Source organism: Ornithodoros turicata, chromosome 5 (genome assembly GCF_037126465.1).
Source record: "Ornithodoros turicata isolate Travis chromosome 5, ASM3712646v1, whole genome shotgun sequence".
Classification (NCBI taxonomy): Eukaryota; Metazoa; Arthropoda; class Arachnida; order Ixodida; family Argasidae; genus Ornithodoros; species Ornithodoros turicata.
The window spans coordinates 1,576,763-1,594,954 of NC_088205.1; the positions used below are offsets into that span (position 1 = coordinate 1,576,763).

At 46.2% G+C, this 18,192-nt stretch overlaps 1 protein-coding gene across 3 annotated transcripts in view; it reads left to right on the forward strand.

Moving 5' to 3' along the window:
- Positions 1 to 18,192, forward strand: part of LOC135393790 (adenylyl cyclase 78C-like) — a 288,020-nt gene that overhangs the window by 216,394 nt on the left and 53,434 nt on the right. For all 3 annotated transcript variants that reach the window (XM_064624059.1, XM_064624060.1, XM_064624061.1), the window contains exons 2-3: positions 3,362 to 4,215; positions 8,062 to 8,288. In XM_064624059.1, the coding sequence (XP_064480129.1) occupies positions 3,362 to 4,215; positions 8,062 to 8,288 (1,081 nt within the window). The remainder of the gene's footprint in view (positions 1 to 3,361; positions 4,216 to 8,061; positions 8,289 to 18,192) is intronic.

The window sequence follows — 18,192 nt, forward strand, 5'->3', positions numbered from 1 at the left end:
GCTCTTCTTTTAGAAGCATGGAAAATATATTTTCTAAGGCTAACGAGTTTAACAGACATCTCACCGGCACCGTTCACCACATCAGGTCGGTTGCCTGTCTTCTAAGTATGAACGGCTACAAGGGATGGTTCTGGAAAGAACACCAGTGCGCTGAAGAAAGTATATATGAGTATTCAGCAGAAACAATACGGAAGTAGACGCAAGTCTTAGCGTGTGGCACGAACACAGGCTCGCTGACGAGAAATTAAAGCACCCGATGCATAAGCAAGGATTTACTGTCACGTGAAAATATCTTCCCGTACTGCGCAGACAAACGCGCACCAAGCCAGACTGTAAAGAACAATCCGATTTTATGAGCGTAACGATGTTAGAAGAGCTAAATTTACCGTCGACATGATCAGTGACCCGCAGAAAAGCGGGCGAAAAAATACGAAAAGGGGATAGCAGGTAACTGTTGAGGAAGCATGGCCTCATAGCTTCTCCTTTTCATGAGCGATAGGCCCAAGGCACGCTACGCGGGACTTAATTCCAAGAATCATGACAGGCTCGCTACCATGGCAACAGACAACGCCTGTCATGAGTGTTCGTTGTTGGTGAGTGGCGCTAAGCGCGTCAGGTACAGATGCTAAGAGTTGGGTATTTGCCGTTAACAGAGAGAGCTCGTCTAGATGGCTGGGAACTGACTTGGGGTACTATATGTCGACTCTGATGTTGTCGTATAAGTACATGCCAAACCAAGACGTAGATCTTATGAGTAGTTAGGACTATACCTCTCGTGGTCTAGTCATGCTAGTACGGTAATAAACGACACTAATCGTAAACTTGGCTATATCAAGCGCAGCCTGCTATCAGAATACGCCTGTAGTACGTGGCATGTACACGTAACTAACCAAATTATCATACCGGAAGCTGTCCAGAATCATGCTAGTCGTATAGTTGCTAATAATTATGATTATGCCTCTAGAATCTCTGACATTAAAGGCTCCATGAACGTTCCCCACCTAAACTGACGCAGGGGGCTCGACCGCCTTTGTCTCTTTCACAAACTCTCGTATCCGACCTAATTTTCTACCACATATTTCTTGCTTCATATATGCCTCCAGGATTAGATGGTTCTCTTAAAATAGAACACAGCAGTGGCTGTACAACGCGGTTTTTGCATTCTTCCTTCACACGTGCAGTAACTGGATGGAACGATCTTCTCTGGTAGTCATAACTGATCATTCAGGGGATACTTCAGGAGTATTCATGGGTAGCGTTCGGGAACATGTTACTTTCAAGCTTGAACTTGCTCTGCTCGCTGGTGTATACACTGGAATTATGCTAACGCTCGTCTGTCTGCTGTACGTAACATTAAATATTCATACATATTATGGGTCTTGTAGTCTTCCTCCTTAATCGCGACTATACTCACAGGCCTACTGTTTCCTGATCAGAATATATTTAATAAACAGCCGGATACACCAAAGTACATCGCCCACGCGTGTTACATTACTATGCGATACAATACTATACAAGCAGCACTAATGCTAATTCAACACTTCAAGTTCAAGGCGCAGAACAACAGACAACCCTCGCGGTAACCAACGACAGGAGAGAAATACCTGGCCCCTGATGACGGATATGTATCCTGTTTCCTAAGTGTTATGGGTATTATGTCGTATGTGCTCGAGCGAAACTAAAATCGTGTTGTTTGTATATTATTGTTTGTATTCGTCTCCTCCCGTAAGGTCACATTGGGTCCTCTATATATCTAAAAATGTGTTCGAGTACCCTGGTATGATACATTGTTCTGGGTTTCCTTTGGGTTGCTCCCAGAAGAAGCATCCAGATAGAAGATACTATGGAGCTCTCTCTTTATGCTTTAGCTATACGAAACTTTGGATTATTTGCAGTAACGTGAAAACTTGCTTCCGTCAGTTCATTTACATTCTCAGCCACTGCACTTTTCTGCATAAGCTTACAGCCCTTTTAGTGTGTAATACCCGCTGTCTTTCTGGGCAAATATTACCTTCTGCGAAGGAATGATTGCACGCGAGCAAGACGTGACAAGTATTCTTCTTTTTCGGGCATATGCTAGGGCTTACATTCGCGATTACAGCCTTTTAACAGGAACGAATGGCTGGTGATTATATCTACCGATGTCATCTACATACTCCTAAGTCAAGATCCCCGCAAAAAGTCTTCACAGGCCTTGATGCACTAATCCTTCCAAGTAATATGTTATAACTCTGCCCCGTATACTGTGTGCTTATTTCCCGTCGCATACCAGGCTGAGCCTCTGCAGAACTTTGCGGCTCATTAGTTTCACCTGTGACAGAGGATTAGTGCACGACGGCTACCGGATATGAGGCTCTATATATAGGTGGCAAGAACAATGGCTGGACTTTGGGGTGCCTGGGTTTCACTTATGGCGTCATTTGTATGGAGCGTTGGGAGATTACGGAAGCATCCAGTGTAACAGCTGCCACACAGGGCAGGGCGTTGATGACGCTCTGTTTCTGGGAAGTTTGGGGTTGAGCAGAGATATTCCTTATGAGAGACCGTACTGAAATTGCTAATCGCAGTGTAGTTTGATATCTTGTGTGTCGTGGATGTCTGCACGCTTGTGAACAGCTTAAATTCAAGTAAACACGAGAGATGCGGGGAAACGAGGTTGCGTACGGGGATGAACCGCACGGACAATGGGCCTAATCCTGAACAATCAAAGAGGGCCTCCAACTGCCAACTGTCCATTGAGAGTGATGAGGTTTCAAGCCCAAAGGGTTTTACTTTATCGTTAACTTGGGACGTACAACATGAATCATATTGAATTATAACGCAGCTTAGATCGGGGGAGGTCAAGAAGAGCCTCCCTAAGGCCGCTTGAGGAAAAGGAAGTGAGAAAGTAATTGCAGAAAGGGACATCCAGTAGGTGGCCTGCATTTATACTATTTTATCAGAAGTGCGAGACTGTGCGGGCTACGGCACTCCTGTCACAATGAACTGTTCGCTGGACGTTCTGCACTTGTACTGTTACAGGGGGTTTCCACACTTCTACTGTTCGTCGTGAGCCAGATACTCGGGTCGGAATGCACAAAATACATGTTGATAAATACAAGTTGCGGTTATCAGCGCAGTGGTTGTCGGTGTTTGCCAGAGCCCGTGCATCTAGTTCACGACGGATTCCCCTCTTACACGAGTGGCACAGCCGAAACTCTGTCGCCCCTTATTTTCCCCAAGTGCCGCTAGGGCGACGCTCCTCGCGCTCCACCGGCCGAAGCTGCGTTGCGTACATCTTCTTTGTCGCTTGTTTTGATAACTCATTGTGACAACTTTGACCCACCAAAGAGGTTGCTCACGATAAGTTTACAATTTGTAGGTTTCCTGCCCGCTACCTATGGCATCGTGCACTTCGCCGCATACAGGACTCGTGGACCCCTCCATGGACGGGCGACCCTACTAAACTATCCCCACTGCCCACCATATCACTCACTGTTAGCAAGGCTTCCATGTCCTCTGGATCCCATGACCCCTGCAAGGGCCCAGCCAACCCTCCCCAGGAACTCTTGCAGTTCCCTGACGGCCAAACTGCTAAACTGTGGCGGACGGGAACACCAAACGCAAACTCTGTCGTCATATCACTGTCAACATCTGCACCTCCACTCAGGGCGTCCAGCGATGTCTGCCTCGCACGTTCCAGCACGCCGAGAGTTAGTGCTGATGACGTTAGCGACGACATCACGAGAACGACGGGACTTACACCGCCGGCCATCACCTTCGATGACTCGTGTGACAACAATAACTCGTCCATCGCGGAAAATGCTGTCAGCATTTCTGAAGCCACCAGCAAAGAAGACGCAGCATCAGCAACGCCCAGTGTTCAGCAGCACTTCAAGCAGGACTTCACTTGTAGAGGATTCACATTTCCGAGACTTACGAACAGTTTCAAGGAGAAGAAGCTAGAGCAAGCGTACCAGAGGTACTCACATAGGCAGAGACAGAGGGCGCTAGTGATGGTGAATGTGATCGACATTTTTTTGAAGGTGGCCATATTGGTGGTGTTTTTCGTGTCGGCGGATTACAGTGCGCATCGAGTTCAGTGCGCGCTCTTAAGAACTTTGCCCTGGATTGGAGTGAATGTGGTGCTGTGTTTGCTCACGTGTTGGAGGTGTTTTGCGCATCAGTACCTTCATTGGGGTGCTTTGCTCATTTGGCTAGCGTTAAACGCCGAAGGTGAGTGAATTTCGGATAATTTTTAATTGTGTTTTTTCGTTCCACCTACATGTTGGTGGTAATGAGCCTCAGTACGACTCTACACTCATTTAGGTATTCAAGCGGCATTGCGTCCGATATGAAAAAAATAAAAAAGTCCCGAAATATTACTAACTACAAAGAAAGGCATCTTGTGAGTATATGCCCAGCGAAAGTGTGGTTACTTTGCTCGTAAAGGTAACATCTTTCTTTAGAAGACGTCATTCGATGGCGAACATGAATGCGCATGTAGCGTGACGTACATTCTCTGCTGTCAAGTGCCAAGATGAAATTCTTGCAGAGTAGATTATGCGCCTGCCTGGCGAGAACGAACGAAACATTAGTAAATAGCCTTTAAGGACGTTCTTCAAGCGGACATGAGATCACGTCATGAATCACGTCCCGCGGAGATTTCATCGGCCCGAAACCCGTATAGTGTGACGTATAATCACAGTTGTTCAAATAACTGACCTTATCTGGGTTGGCCTTGTATCACTGTCCGTTTTGAAGACTTCCGCAAAGATAAAATTTTTCATTTGTATTTTGTTTCTTAGTGAGGTTTTTTCTTTCTTTTTGTTTCGTCAAAGGAGCATTCACCTCGAGGATAGTCCCCACCAACCTGTCAAATGAAGCCTCAACGTAGACAGGGACTGCTTCTTCTTTGGCAAACGAAGTAACCGAGTCAGAAGTATAAACAGAGAAAACCGTACATATATATACAGCTTCTTTGTAGATGGGACACCTGGTTACGCTACCAACTAACAACATTCCTCATAACGCAGACGTATACGAAAAACGGTGGGGCCGGGTGCAGCGAAATGGTAAACAAAAGTTGAGGCAAAATATGCAGACGAAAATTATTAGTGTGACTGGGCGCAGCTTGCTGGCCTGATATTCGCTCGCAAAGAGGTGGGGGGGGGGGGGGGATATGTGTATTAAGAAAAAAGAAAGGAAAGGCCAGCCAGACAGAGGTCGGCTTCCAATTAAAAAAAAACCTGAAAACTCCCACTCGCTCGCAAACATTCAGTAGCTTGCGTGCATTTAATAACTCCGGCATGCCAGCATCTATTATTTCGGGATTCCACAGATTGTTTCGTATGAAACGCACTCTGGTAAAACAGCGTGTTTAACACTATCTGGTGTTAAGACGTGAGGCTCTAAATATTGGATTCGGAGTCATTGACTGATGAATAGTTCCCGGAAAGAAAGAAATCTGGATATGAGTTCACACAAGCGCTGCCAGCAATATACGTGAGTTGGACTAGGAAAAACATGCTCCAGAGGCTATAGTGACTTTTAGCCATGAGCAATTTCACATAAACAGAGAAGTAAAGAATGACATCGGAAAGCAGCCTGGTATGAAAGGCACCTTCGTCTTCCTGCCCTCAACCCACGAGCTCAACGGTGCCTCATTACTCCTGGGGCTCAAATCCTGCCTCGAGTCGCAAGTGTGCCTGAAACATTTCTGCTCCAAGACTCCCCGATAAAGGGCAACGTAGAGGTCGTGTTCATGACAAATGACACCTCGTAAATCACACATTTTGCACACGTAGTCAATATCAGATTTTCGGAAAGTTTTCTACGATCTCTCGCCCTTCGTTTTAGGATATACGCCTTCCCGTTGCAGCGGCTGTTATTGCAACCTGCTCGCTGGCCGTTCCCTGGTGGAACATCTGGTGTATGCAGTTTTCTCAATCTGTAGTGTCATATCAGACGCTCATCAGCGAAAGTACTCGATGTCAAGTGGACACGCATCGTTCCCTTTCTGCTGAATGTTTTTGAGATGACACAAGCGAGATTAACCGATCGAATCTGAGTTATTTGTAGTACAGGATGATCAAAATGGACAAGAAGCAAGGCAGAAAATCACTGTCACATTCAGTGAGCTGAGTGGCGACGTGGTAAAGTAGTCTGCAAAGAATGTGGGACTCATCTACTAGTATAAATCACCCGTCACAACCATGCACTCTTGTGACCATAAAATTGCACGTAATGTGTAGGGTCATCGTTGTATCCAAATACTCTCTTGTTCTATCTAGGAAATACACATTTTGATATCTGTACCATGTCATCATTACTTCTCCTTCATTTATTGTTGTTGTTGTAAAGCATCGATAATTTTCTGCACATGGTTTATGAGACAAATACAAATGAATACGGAACTAACACACCAGCAGTTCAACAACGTACAACACCTTTAGTGACATACGGACGCGTAAATATTCGCTCTGTGTTGTGTCATGGCGGTAAGTGCTACGGTGTGAACGTTAAAAGCTACCATAGAGAGTTTGAGCAAATCGTTGATAACGTGGCTTGCGTCGAACCAAATCAACCGGGACCAATCAGTGGATTCTGAGTCACACACGACTGCGATTGGCTCCGATAGGCACGGTGACCTTACCATCGGAGGCAGTTTTAGCACACCGTTGGTAAGGTTGTCGTGCCTGTCGGAGCTAATCGCGGCCGTGTGTGACTCAGAATCTTATCCACTGATTGGTTCCGGTTGATACGGTTTGACGCAAGCCACGTTATCAACGGTTTGCTAAAACTCGCTAACGTTCACATTGTAGCACTTAAGACTGGTTTAGAGTCCGACGTAGTTTTCGCCCATCGCCGCTCGCGTTCCACGCCCACAATTACCGTTCGCTACGCCAAATTTCCTCATCCTGCCGGGATCATAGTCTGACGCGATTCGGCGCAGCGCACCGAAACTACTATTGGGAATTTTCGCATTTCGTACTGGGAAAGCCGATCTGGCGGCTGTACCCGCGTGCTGGAATCCAATCAAAGACAATCCGTGTTCCCCATCGTTGGCACTGTCATGTTTTTATTGCTGTAATACGGTTGGTGCCCCCAAACACTGAAAGAAAGCCGCACGTCTTCCCAGCTGTTCTCCTTCTTTTGCTTCTCTCTATAGTCCATCCGTCCTGTATTATATAGATACGGATGTTCCTTCAAACGTTCCTTCAAATGTCCCGTCCTTTCTTTACGGACAGGTCCGATCAAAAGCTCAGTGTTTCGACGCCGTGTTGGGAAATGCGAGTCCACCGGAGCCCACGCCGTACACAGCTCGCTGGCCACCGCCAGATGCCACCGCCAGCATTGCTCTACTCCCCTGACGGCGGCTGGTGTAGTCGCGCGTTGTCGCCGCGCTGCGCTTCGCCGAGTGTCGTCGAACTATGAACTCACCGGCGACGGCTCGCGATGCGCAGTGGTGCGCTGCGCGTCGTTACGGCCCGCTCTAAGCCAGCCTTTACTGCCGTGACACAACACAAAGCGTACCATTAGAAAGCATTCAACATCGAACACTTTTGATGACAGTGACGTTATGTTGAATGTTCAGAAGCTACAGTGGTACCTGCTCACCCCAATTGTTCACCGAGAATTTCGTCCCTGGGGTTGTGTCGGGCTCCAGAGTGGGGGTGCCGTCACTACTCCCATGTAGCTTTATGCTATTTGACGAATTATTGCATAATCTCACAAAATTTTAGGGGTATGTCCCCCAGGGGGCTGTAGGGGGGTCTGGATAAATCACTCGCTGACCCTATAGTGAAATTCATATTTTGCACGAACCGCGCACGGGGAAGAATGTTGAAAACGTGTCCTTTGAAGCGGAACTGTCCGCCTCGTTGTGGCAACGTGGTCGAAAGAATGCAGGCTCATGATGAGGAATTGGTTGTCCCGCGCAGTGATTTTAATGAATGCTCAGGAATCATTTTAGAGTGTCCTTCTCGTCTGCATGCCTTTCCTCGTCCAGCTGTGCAGTGATGTCGCACGTGTAAGGTCAAAAGAGAAATGAAACATGTAAAACACAAATATCTATTACAGGGAATGCTAACTTCGGCGTTACGTGGTCCGAACTGCGGTTCGAGCTCGGAGGTGACGTCACAGGGGACGCCGTGTGGCATACCATGTTCGTGGTGTTCGTCACGTACGCTATGCTGCCTCTTCCACTGAAGTGGTGCATTGTGAGCGGTGGACTGGCTTCGGCACTTAATGTCACCGTCTGCTGTATTTATCGTTCGGAGGTTGATGAGCCTGAATTCTTAAGAATGGTAAGTTGTTCTCGTTTCTGCCTACTATCACTGAGTGACAGCGACAAGGTTGCGCCTCGTTCACCCCACCGGTTTTGTAACTTGAAACCTTTTTATTTTTTATTTTTTGGCTGCTACACCTTGTCGAGAGAAAGTGATCTTTTGCTAGACGTCACTAGATAAAATACACAACTATTTTTCGAACTACCATATTTTCTCGAATAATTAGTGCACCCCCAACTTGGGTGCTCAAATATTTGGAACTTCATTTTCGATGTTGCTTCGACGACGTTCACAGTAGCGTAGCGCAAGCGCCGGGTTTCTTCGCGTTATTAACGCACCATCTCTATGGTGCTACGTTCTTCGGTTTAAAGAATGCGCTAATAATTGTGAGCAAACGTGGTTTCTCAACTGCACGAAATTGGCATGGCGCACGTAATGGAGGAGTGCGTGTAAAGGGGCCTAACATGTTTATTCCAAGCAAACGAGAGGGACCAGCTCTCCGACAACCTAACCGACGTCATCCCCTAAACAACAACATATCGTCACAACATTCTCCCCCCCCCCCCCCCCCCCCCACGTAACAAGCTCATGACGGATTATAACAGTGTGCCGTCTTTCCAGTTCTCTCCGAACATCGGTTGAGGAATTGCAATATCATGGGGCACCGAGGAATGGTATGGTGGTTGTGTCGGGACGACAACATCTGTCAAAATCGTGTCCTACTGCAGAGACGCTAACTTGCTATCCACTGGGAGCTGGGGGGGGGGGGGGGGCTATCCACTGGCGTTGATATTCTGGGCCGAAGCTGGTCTTGAGTGGTCTGCGTCCCGACCAGCAACTATGGTCATAGTGGAGCCACGGGTCTGCTACGAGAAACTGCTTTTGAGAAGTTTCCATTGCGGTGGCATCAGGGTTGTTATACAGTTAGGCACAGGAGCTCCGTTATCCATTGTGACGCAGTCCACCTCTCTGCAGTATAAGGAAGAGTGGCCTGCTCTACGCACAGATCAAGTCTGCGTCTGTCATGGTTCATCGGGAAGCTGTGTGCAAGGTGAACTTTATCTTCCAGTCACATTTGGAGGGCAGACCGTAAAAGCGACACTTGTTGTACTCAGCTCTTCGGGGCCGAAGCTCTGCGGCCAGAACCTCAGTGCAGCATTTAACCGGCGCGGCGTTCCGGTGTTGAACATCATCGAAGAATCAGAGCCAGGGTAGTTTGTCGCTTCAGTTGTTGACGACGTGGCAAGTGGCCTTGAAAAATACGATGACTTCATCCGACCGGACCTTGGGCTCCTCAGAGGTCAGCCAGCGCACCTACATCTTAAAGATGGGGCCCAAATTCTGCAGAACTCGCCTGGTTAGTTCTGGAGCTTCGCTCTTCAGTTGCTTCAAAGAGCTGGATCGTTCGGTTAGCACGGGAATGCTGTCTCTGGTGTCTTCGGCTGTCTGGGCAACGCCACTGGTTCCTAAATAAAGTAGACAGGCTCAAACACCTCAGACGATGTCTCGATTCAGGCAGTTGTCGCTTCATTTAGGAATATGTACCAGCCTGCCCGCTGTCTGCTACAGTTCCACTGGTACCAGCCATGAAACGTAATGGAAGCATTCGCCTGTGTGCCCATACCAACTTACGATCAATGCGGCATGCACCATGAAACTTTGCCCCTTAGCTCGCATCGAAGATATATTTGCAACACTAGGCGGTAGTCAGGTGCTCAGATTGCATACCAGATTGCACAACCAGATTGCATACACTAGAAGAGGCGTCCAAAAGGTTGACCGCGTAGTCAAAAACCACAAGGGACTGCTTTGTTTGAATAGCCTGCCATTTCGAATATAATCTGGCCCAGCCATGTTTCAACGACCGTATCGAAGCTATTCTACAAGGAATCCAGGGCGTGCAAGTATATTTGGATAAAGTTATGGTTTGGTGTCGCAGGAAAGGGGAGACATCCATCGAATGCTACTACGATGATTCCGTGAGCACGGACAGAAACTTAAATCAGCAGAACAAGGTATCTGGGGCATATCATCGAAGCGGAAGGGTTCTACCCGATGGAAGAGAACATTGAGAGGGTGGTAGCGGTGCCTCCCTAATGTCAGCTACTGAGCTCAAGTCGTTCCTGGGACTACCCATGCACTATCATCGTTTCTTGTCAGCGGTACCAGCATTATTGGCCCTATTATATGAGCTCTTGAAGAGAGATGTTCCTTGGAATTGGATGGATGTTAGGCAGCGTACAGTTTTGGGCGCCAAAAACCTTATTCAGAAAGTAGAGTTGTTGGTTCATTACGATCCGTATCTGCCAATCCTTCTGGAGTGAGACGCGTCCCAGACGGGAATAGGAGACGTATTGTCACACCGAGGAGCCGGAAACGACCGTACTGTTGGATTTCGTTCCCACACCTTTACACCCGTGGAACGCAACTGTTCGCCACTGGAACGAGAGGCACTTTAGCTTTGGTGTTTGGAGTGATAAAGTTTCGCCAGTACCTTCTGGGAAGAACTATCACTTTGGTAACGGATCACAAACCACTAGTTGGGCTGTTTCATCCGAATAAACCAGTAGCTACATCTTTTGCAGCTGGGGTTGCCACGTGGGCGGTATTCCACCGGCTCGGCCGGTTATTTGCTTGTTCTGCCGGTTCTCGGTTGGAAGGTATTACCGGCAGCCTTTTGACGGTATTTGCAGCTCAAGGCTTCTCATGGAGTCTTTGCCAGATTTCTTGAAGATTCCACAGGAGTACGAAGAAATCTGGTGCCGAGTTCCAACCCCGCAGACACCCGATAAGGAAACTGGAATGTGTATGGTCGTACCGAGAGGGGGGAAGGGAGGGACATGCCCCCTAAGAGATCCAAGGTCACTTGAGAGCATTTCGTGCTTTATTTGTAGGAAGTCATGATTTATACTCCGATGTCATAATAGTATGGGCGTCTGAACACCCTCAGAGTACATCAATCCACAGCGTCCGTCTCCTGGAGAACAGGTAAGGAGGATGTACCCACCCCCCTTAGACGGAAGATCCTGGGAACGCACAAGGGAACTTGGACACAATGCAGACAAACGATGGTATCTTCTTTAGCCACACCGGTCTAGGACCTGCAATATTCTGGCCCGGGCAGGGATTTCCCTACACCCCCAAACTTTTTGCACCCCCCTGAAAATTGGGGGGAAATGAAATTGCCCTGAACAGCTCGGCTGACAAAACAAAAACCTATAAACCTAAAAACCTATTTATAAACATATATCCCCCTCTCTTGACCTTTCCTCCCTCTTTTTTTCTTTGTTCTAATAAATATATCACCCCTCCCTTGAAAGTTCGGTACCCCCTCCCCCCGGAGGTCGATTGCTGGGGAGACTACTCGACCGTGCCCGCTCAGGCCAACAATATGAAACCCGAGCCCGGCCCAAGCCCACACGAAGAAGCCTTTAACCATTCCGGGCTCGGGGTTTTGGGGAAGCCAGAGCCCATGTAGTGTTCTCGTATGAAGTGCTTAAAAATCGTGTGAGCAACTCTCAGCTTCGAGATTTGTTTGAGTAAAGTATGCAAAAGTAAAATCCGCTGTTTCCTACACATTGCCAATGCTCTATCCTGCTATTTTCTTTAGCAGTCGGGGCACCGGCGACGCTTCGAAATTAATTATTGAGCCCATATCTATTAGAAGTATGACGACAAAAGTGCATGTACGTCTAAGATTTTTCAAAGCGCAGCAAAATAAATATCGTAACATGGCGGTTTGCGCTTTACGCATGTTACGACTGCTTCGCGCTTCTTTTATTTTCCACCTAAGCTTTCCTGATCACTTCTCCCTCATATTAAACGTGCATCTACTCTGTCCCTCTTACCCACCATGTGTCTATTGTTACGTCAACGACATCTCTGTCGCCGCAGAGGCGTATCGACAGGAAATTAATAGCGGGACTCTTAACAAAAAAACTACAGTGGAAGGTATATGAATCTTGGCGGCAGCGAAGACATAAAGTCCTTTTCTGCTCCGTTCATTTCGCGAGAACGGCTTCCGTTGCCTCACGTTGTATTTTGGATGATGCGCTAAGAAGCGTTTCTTAGCAACTAATCCCTTCTTTCTGCATTACCAGCCAAATACCCTGGCAATATATGTCAAAGCTGCGTAGACGATGTCCGATAGCAGGCGCTATCTCCGCGCAGTTCTTTAACGATCAGTGGAGTCTACAAATGGAGCGAGTTAAAGAGAGTTCTTCGCTGTTGCCTATATTAGGAAATTGCATGGAAGTCGTCTCCATGCGCTGTACCGTTCAGATACACGTTTTATTATTCAAATGGTTGCCCGTGCAAGTGACTCTTGCAACAGCTAAAACTCGTCCATTGAAACCCCTCGTTTCGCTCAGCATAGTGAACCGATCAAAAGTAACGTGAGAGAGGACACCTGCGTAATTGGCCCTTTAGGACGCGACTGCAGTCAAAGCACTTCTGTGGACTTCTCGCTTCCAGGGTTGAATATGCCTTCGTGGAAATTTGCGTTAGGGGGGGGGGATATGTTAAAGATAAAGAAAGGGAGAAAGGTCAGACAGGCCAAGGCCGGCTTGCTATTACCGAAAGAGAAAAAAAAAAAAGAGAGAGAAAAAGAGAAAAAAGAAGCAGAAAAGGAAAAGAGAAAGTGGCAGGGGACGATGGGGTGGCTGATGGGGTGGATCAAGGCTCAAAGGCTGCTGAGCAGCCCAGTGTCCTTCAGGTAACGCAGGAGGGCTCGGGTGACTCCCCACTGTCTGGAGTGCCAGACAGGTCCCAGCAGCGTCACCAGGGAAAGTTCCCTGTGGCCTAGGGATTTTCGTTGGTGTTTATGCGGTGTGTATAGAGAAGCATTGGTGAGCATTAACCATTCCTTTTTGAATAATTCATTTTTTTCATCTTTCATTAATCTTTTTTTTTAATAATGTGCTCCCCAGTGGTGAATTACCCGAGGTCATAGTGACGATTTACTTGTTGTTGTTCCTTTTTAACGCAATTTCCCTGCTCATGCAATGAACATGTAAGATGTGATGTTTGGGGTACATGTCGAACATCGTTAGACTTCGTAGACTCCCTTAGACTACGTTAGATGTGCGGCGAGGAAGCCCGTTCTGGCCTGTCCAGGCAAACTGTACACACACCTGTTGCTTTCGATATATAGGTTTTTTTTCATCAGGACAGATTTTTAGACTAGGTTACATTACACTACGTTACATTACATTACATTGCATTACACTAGACTACGTTAGTGTTAGACTATGTTAGACGTGCGTCGAGGAAGCCCGTTCTGGCCTGTCGAGGCAAACTGTACACACACCTGTTGCTTTCGATATATAGGTTTTTTTTTTTCCATCAGGACAGATTTTTAGACTAGGTTACATTACACTACGTTACATTACATTACATTGCATTACACTAGACAACGTTAGTGTTAGACTATGTTAGACGTGCGTCGAGGAAGCCCGTTCTGGCCTGTCCAGGCAAACTGTACACACACCTGTTGCTTTCGATATATAGGTTTTTTTTCATCAGGACAGATTTTTAGACTAGGTTACATTACACTACGTTACATTACATTACATTGCATTACACTAGACTACGTTAGTGTTAGACTATGTTAGACGTGCGTCGAGGAAGCCCGTTCTGGCCTGTCGAGGCAAACTGTACACACACCTGTTGCTTTCGATATATAGGTTTTTTTTTTTCCATCAGGACAGATTTTTAGACTAGGTTACATTACACTACGTTACATTACATTACATTGCATTACACTAGACAACGTTAGTGTTAGACTATGTTAGACGTGCGTCGAGGAAGCCCGTTCTGGCCTGTCCAGGCAAACTGTACACACACCTGTTGCTTTCGATATATAGGTTTTTTTTCATCAGGACAGATTTTTAGACTAGGTTACATTACACTACGTTACATTACATTACATTGCATTACACTAGACTACGTTAGTGTTAGACTATGTTAGACGTGCGTCGAGGAAGCCCGTTCTGGCCTGTCGAGGCAAACTGTACACACACCTGTTGCTTTCGATATATAGGTTTTTTTTTTTCCATCAGGACAGATTTTTAGACTAGGTTACATTACACTACGTTACATTACATTACATTGCATTACACTAGACAACGTTAGTGTTAGACTATGTTAGACGTGCGTCGAGGAAGCCCGTTCTGGCCTGTCGAGGCAAACTGTACACACACCTGTTGCTTTCGATATATAGGTTTTTTTTCCATCAGGACAGATTTTTAGACTAGGTTACATTACACTACGTTACATTACATTACATTGCATTACACTAGACAACGTTAGTGTTAGACTATGTTAGACGTGCGTCGAGGAAGCCCGTTCTGGCCTGTCGAGGCAAACTGTACACACACCTGTTGCTTTCGATATATAGGTTTTTTTTCCATCAGGACAGATTTTTAGACTAGGTTACATTACACTACGTTACATTACATTACATTGCATTACACTAGACAACGTTAGTGTTAGACTATGTTAGACGTGCGTCGAGGAAGCCCGTTCTGGCCTGTCGAGGCAAACTGTACACACACCTGTTGCTTTCGATATATAGGTTTTTTTTCCATCAGGACAGATTTTTAGACTAGGTTACATTACACTACGTTACATTACATTACATTGCATTACACTAGACAACGTTAGTGTTAGACTATGTTAGACGTGCGTCGAGGAAGCCCGTTCTGGCCTGTCGAGGCAAACTGTACACACACCTGTTGCTTTCGATATATAGGGTGTTTTTTCCCATCAGGACAGATTTTTAGACTAGGTTACATTACACTACGTTACATTACATTACATTGCATTACACTAGACAACGTTAGTGTTAGACTATGTTAGACGTGCGTCGAGGAAGCCCGTTCTGGCCTGTCGAGGCAAACTGTACACACACCTGTTGCTTTCGATATATAGGGTGTTTTTCCATCAGGACAGATTTTTAGACTAGGTTACATTACACTACGTTACATTACATTACATTGCATTACACTAGACAACGTTAGTGTTAGACTATGTTAGACGTGCGTCGAGGAAGCCCGTTCTGGCCTGTCGAGGCAAACTGTACACACACCTGTTGCTTTCGATATATAGGTTTTTTTTCCATCAGGACAGATTTTTAGACTAGGTTACATTACACTACGTTACATTACATTACATTGCATTACACTAGACAACGTTAGTGTTAGACTATGTTAGACGTGCGTCGAGGAAGCCCGTTCTGGCCTGTCGAGGCAAACTGTACACACACCTGTTGCTTTCGATATATAGGTTTTTTTTCCATCAGGACAGATTTTTAGACTAGGTTACATTACACTACGTTACATTACATTACATTGCATTACACTAGACAACGTTAGTGTTAGACTATGTTAGACGTGCGTCGAGGAAGCCCGTTCTGGCCTGTCGAGGCAAACTGTACACACACCTGTTGCTTTCGATATATAGGTTTTTTTTCCATCAGGACAGATTTTTAGACTAGGTTACATTACACTACGTTACATTACATTACATTGCATTACACTAGACAACGTTAGTGTTAGACTATGTTAGACGTGCGTCGAGGAAGCCCGTTCTGGCCTGTCGAGGCAAACTGTACACACACCTGTTGCTTTCGATATATAGGTTTTTTTTCCATCAGGACAGATTTTTAGACTAGGTTACATTACACTACGTTACATTACATTACATTGCATTACACTAGACAACGTTAGTGTTAGACTATGTTAGACGTGCGTCGAGGAAGCCCGTTCTGGCCTGTCGAGGCAAACTGTACACACACCTGTTGCTTTCGATATATAGGTTTTTTTTCCATCAGGACAGATTTTTAGACTAGGTTACATTACACTACGTTACATTACATTACATTGCATTACACTAGACAACGTTAGTGTTAGACTATGTTAGACGTGCGTCGAGGAAGCCCGTTCTGGCCTGTCGAGGCAAACTGTACACACACCTGTTGCTTTCGATATATAGGGTGTTTTTTCCCATCAGGACAGGTTCTTAGACTACGTTACATTACATTACAGTACAGTACATTACATTACATTACATTACATTACATTACACTAGACTACGTTAGACGTGCGTCGAGGAAGCCCGTTCTGGCCTGACGATGCATAGGGTTCTTCGTTTTCGGGTTTTATGATTTTTCATATTTGGGAGGGAAAAATCGGGTGCTATTGACACACGAGAATGGGGGGAGAAATCGGGCGCTACAATCTGTTTGATGTCATCGGGGAATTTTCGGGTGAAACGAAAGGCATACGATACAAATCACTGCTATGACATTGGGGCGAGAAACAAGAACCTTTATATTTACGCTCGGAACTGGGGCAGTGAATGACAACGGTATTCAAACACTTGCCAGAGTCCCATAAAAGCTCGTCTTTGACTCCTGCAGGAAGGGATTATAAAGGACAAATGGTTTGTCACAAATAGCTCTCTTTGCTGATGTTATTATTCACTTTTCCGACGGTTTACCTAGAACCACAAGTTGAAGGACCGCAAGGATTTCAGGTAGATATCGGGTTTTACTCGAATTTTTGAAAACTTGTTCGGGGGACAACGATCGTGAAAAATCGGGTTTAACCCGAAAATGAAGAACTCTACGTGTACATTACATACGTTACGATACCCTAGTCCGTGTCTAAGCTGCGAGGTGAAGGCCACATTGAGGCGAAGTCGATACAAAAGGGAGGAGAGAGAGCGGGGCAAACGGCCTGGGAGGGAAAAACGACAAAGTTGGATCTACGGGGGGGGGGGGGGATATGTTTATTATATATAAAAAAATAAGAGGGAAAGGTTAGCCACCGGTATGGCGGCTTGCTATTCCCAGGAAAAAGGGGGGAAAATAAAGGCAAAGAAAAAGGAAAACAAATAAATAAAAAGAAAAACAAAAGAACAAAGAGGAAAGCAAACATGAAACTGGTCACAGTTCACCCAGACGGCCACAGGACCGCAGAAACTGGGCAAGTGCCTTTGTCACCTGACTGTATTGTGTGGGGCCGAGCAGCGTAGCTAGAGATAAGTCCGAAACCGTCAGGCGAGCGATGCGCGACCGTAGGAGGAGACGATGTTGGTGGTAACGAGTGCAGTAGAGGAGTAAGTGCGGGATGTCTCCTTCAACATGACAGGTGGGGCAGTTGGGCGACGAAAGGTGGCCCATCTTAAAGAGGAGCAGTGGAGTCCGCGCCACATTCAATCGCAGCCTATGAACCAGGGACTCTTCCTCCCTGCGGCGTGCAACAAGAAATTGCCTGTAATGTCCCGGCGATATTGTTGCACATTGTTGTCGAGCCAAACTGCACACACACCTCTTGCTTTCGATATACAGGATGATTTTTTGTTTAATCAGGACAGATTTTTTTTATATAAAGGCTATTAAAGGAACATGAATTTCGTTTTCGCAGGTGGGTTATACGGCCTGGCGGACACCCAGTAGGACAGCGTATACAACTACTGGATGACTAATTAGATACAATTGGTTAATTAACTTATTAATTAGTTGTTTTCTGAGAAATGCGAGGTAGCAGAATTTGAGCCGGTCATTGTTCAAATTCATCGTTCCTTATTAAACACCCTGTGAAGCGAACGTACTTTGAGATGTAAATTGTCAAATTTCGCTATGTAAATGAGCCGAAACTAGGACTACGCGCTTGTTGAGCAGAGAAACGACGCGACCTTCACCTTATCTGGGTCGGAGAGCGGTCTATCTGGCCAACAGATTAGCGCCTATACTCCAACCAGCTCCATCACTCCAAAGTACGTTGCCCTCTCACGTGGATTGCAGGCCGCTCTTTCTGCGTTCGAGTAGTGCGTAGTTCCTGGTGTCTTTTTCTGCCAAAATAAATAGATCCCCCTCCCCACTCATTTACATAGCGAAATTTATATATCGAATTACGTT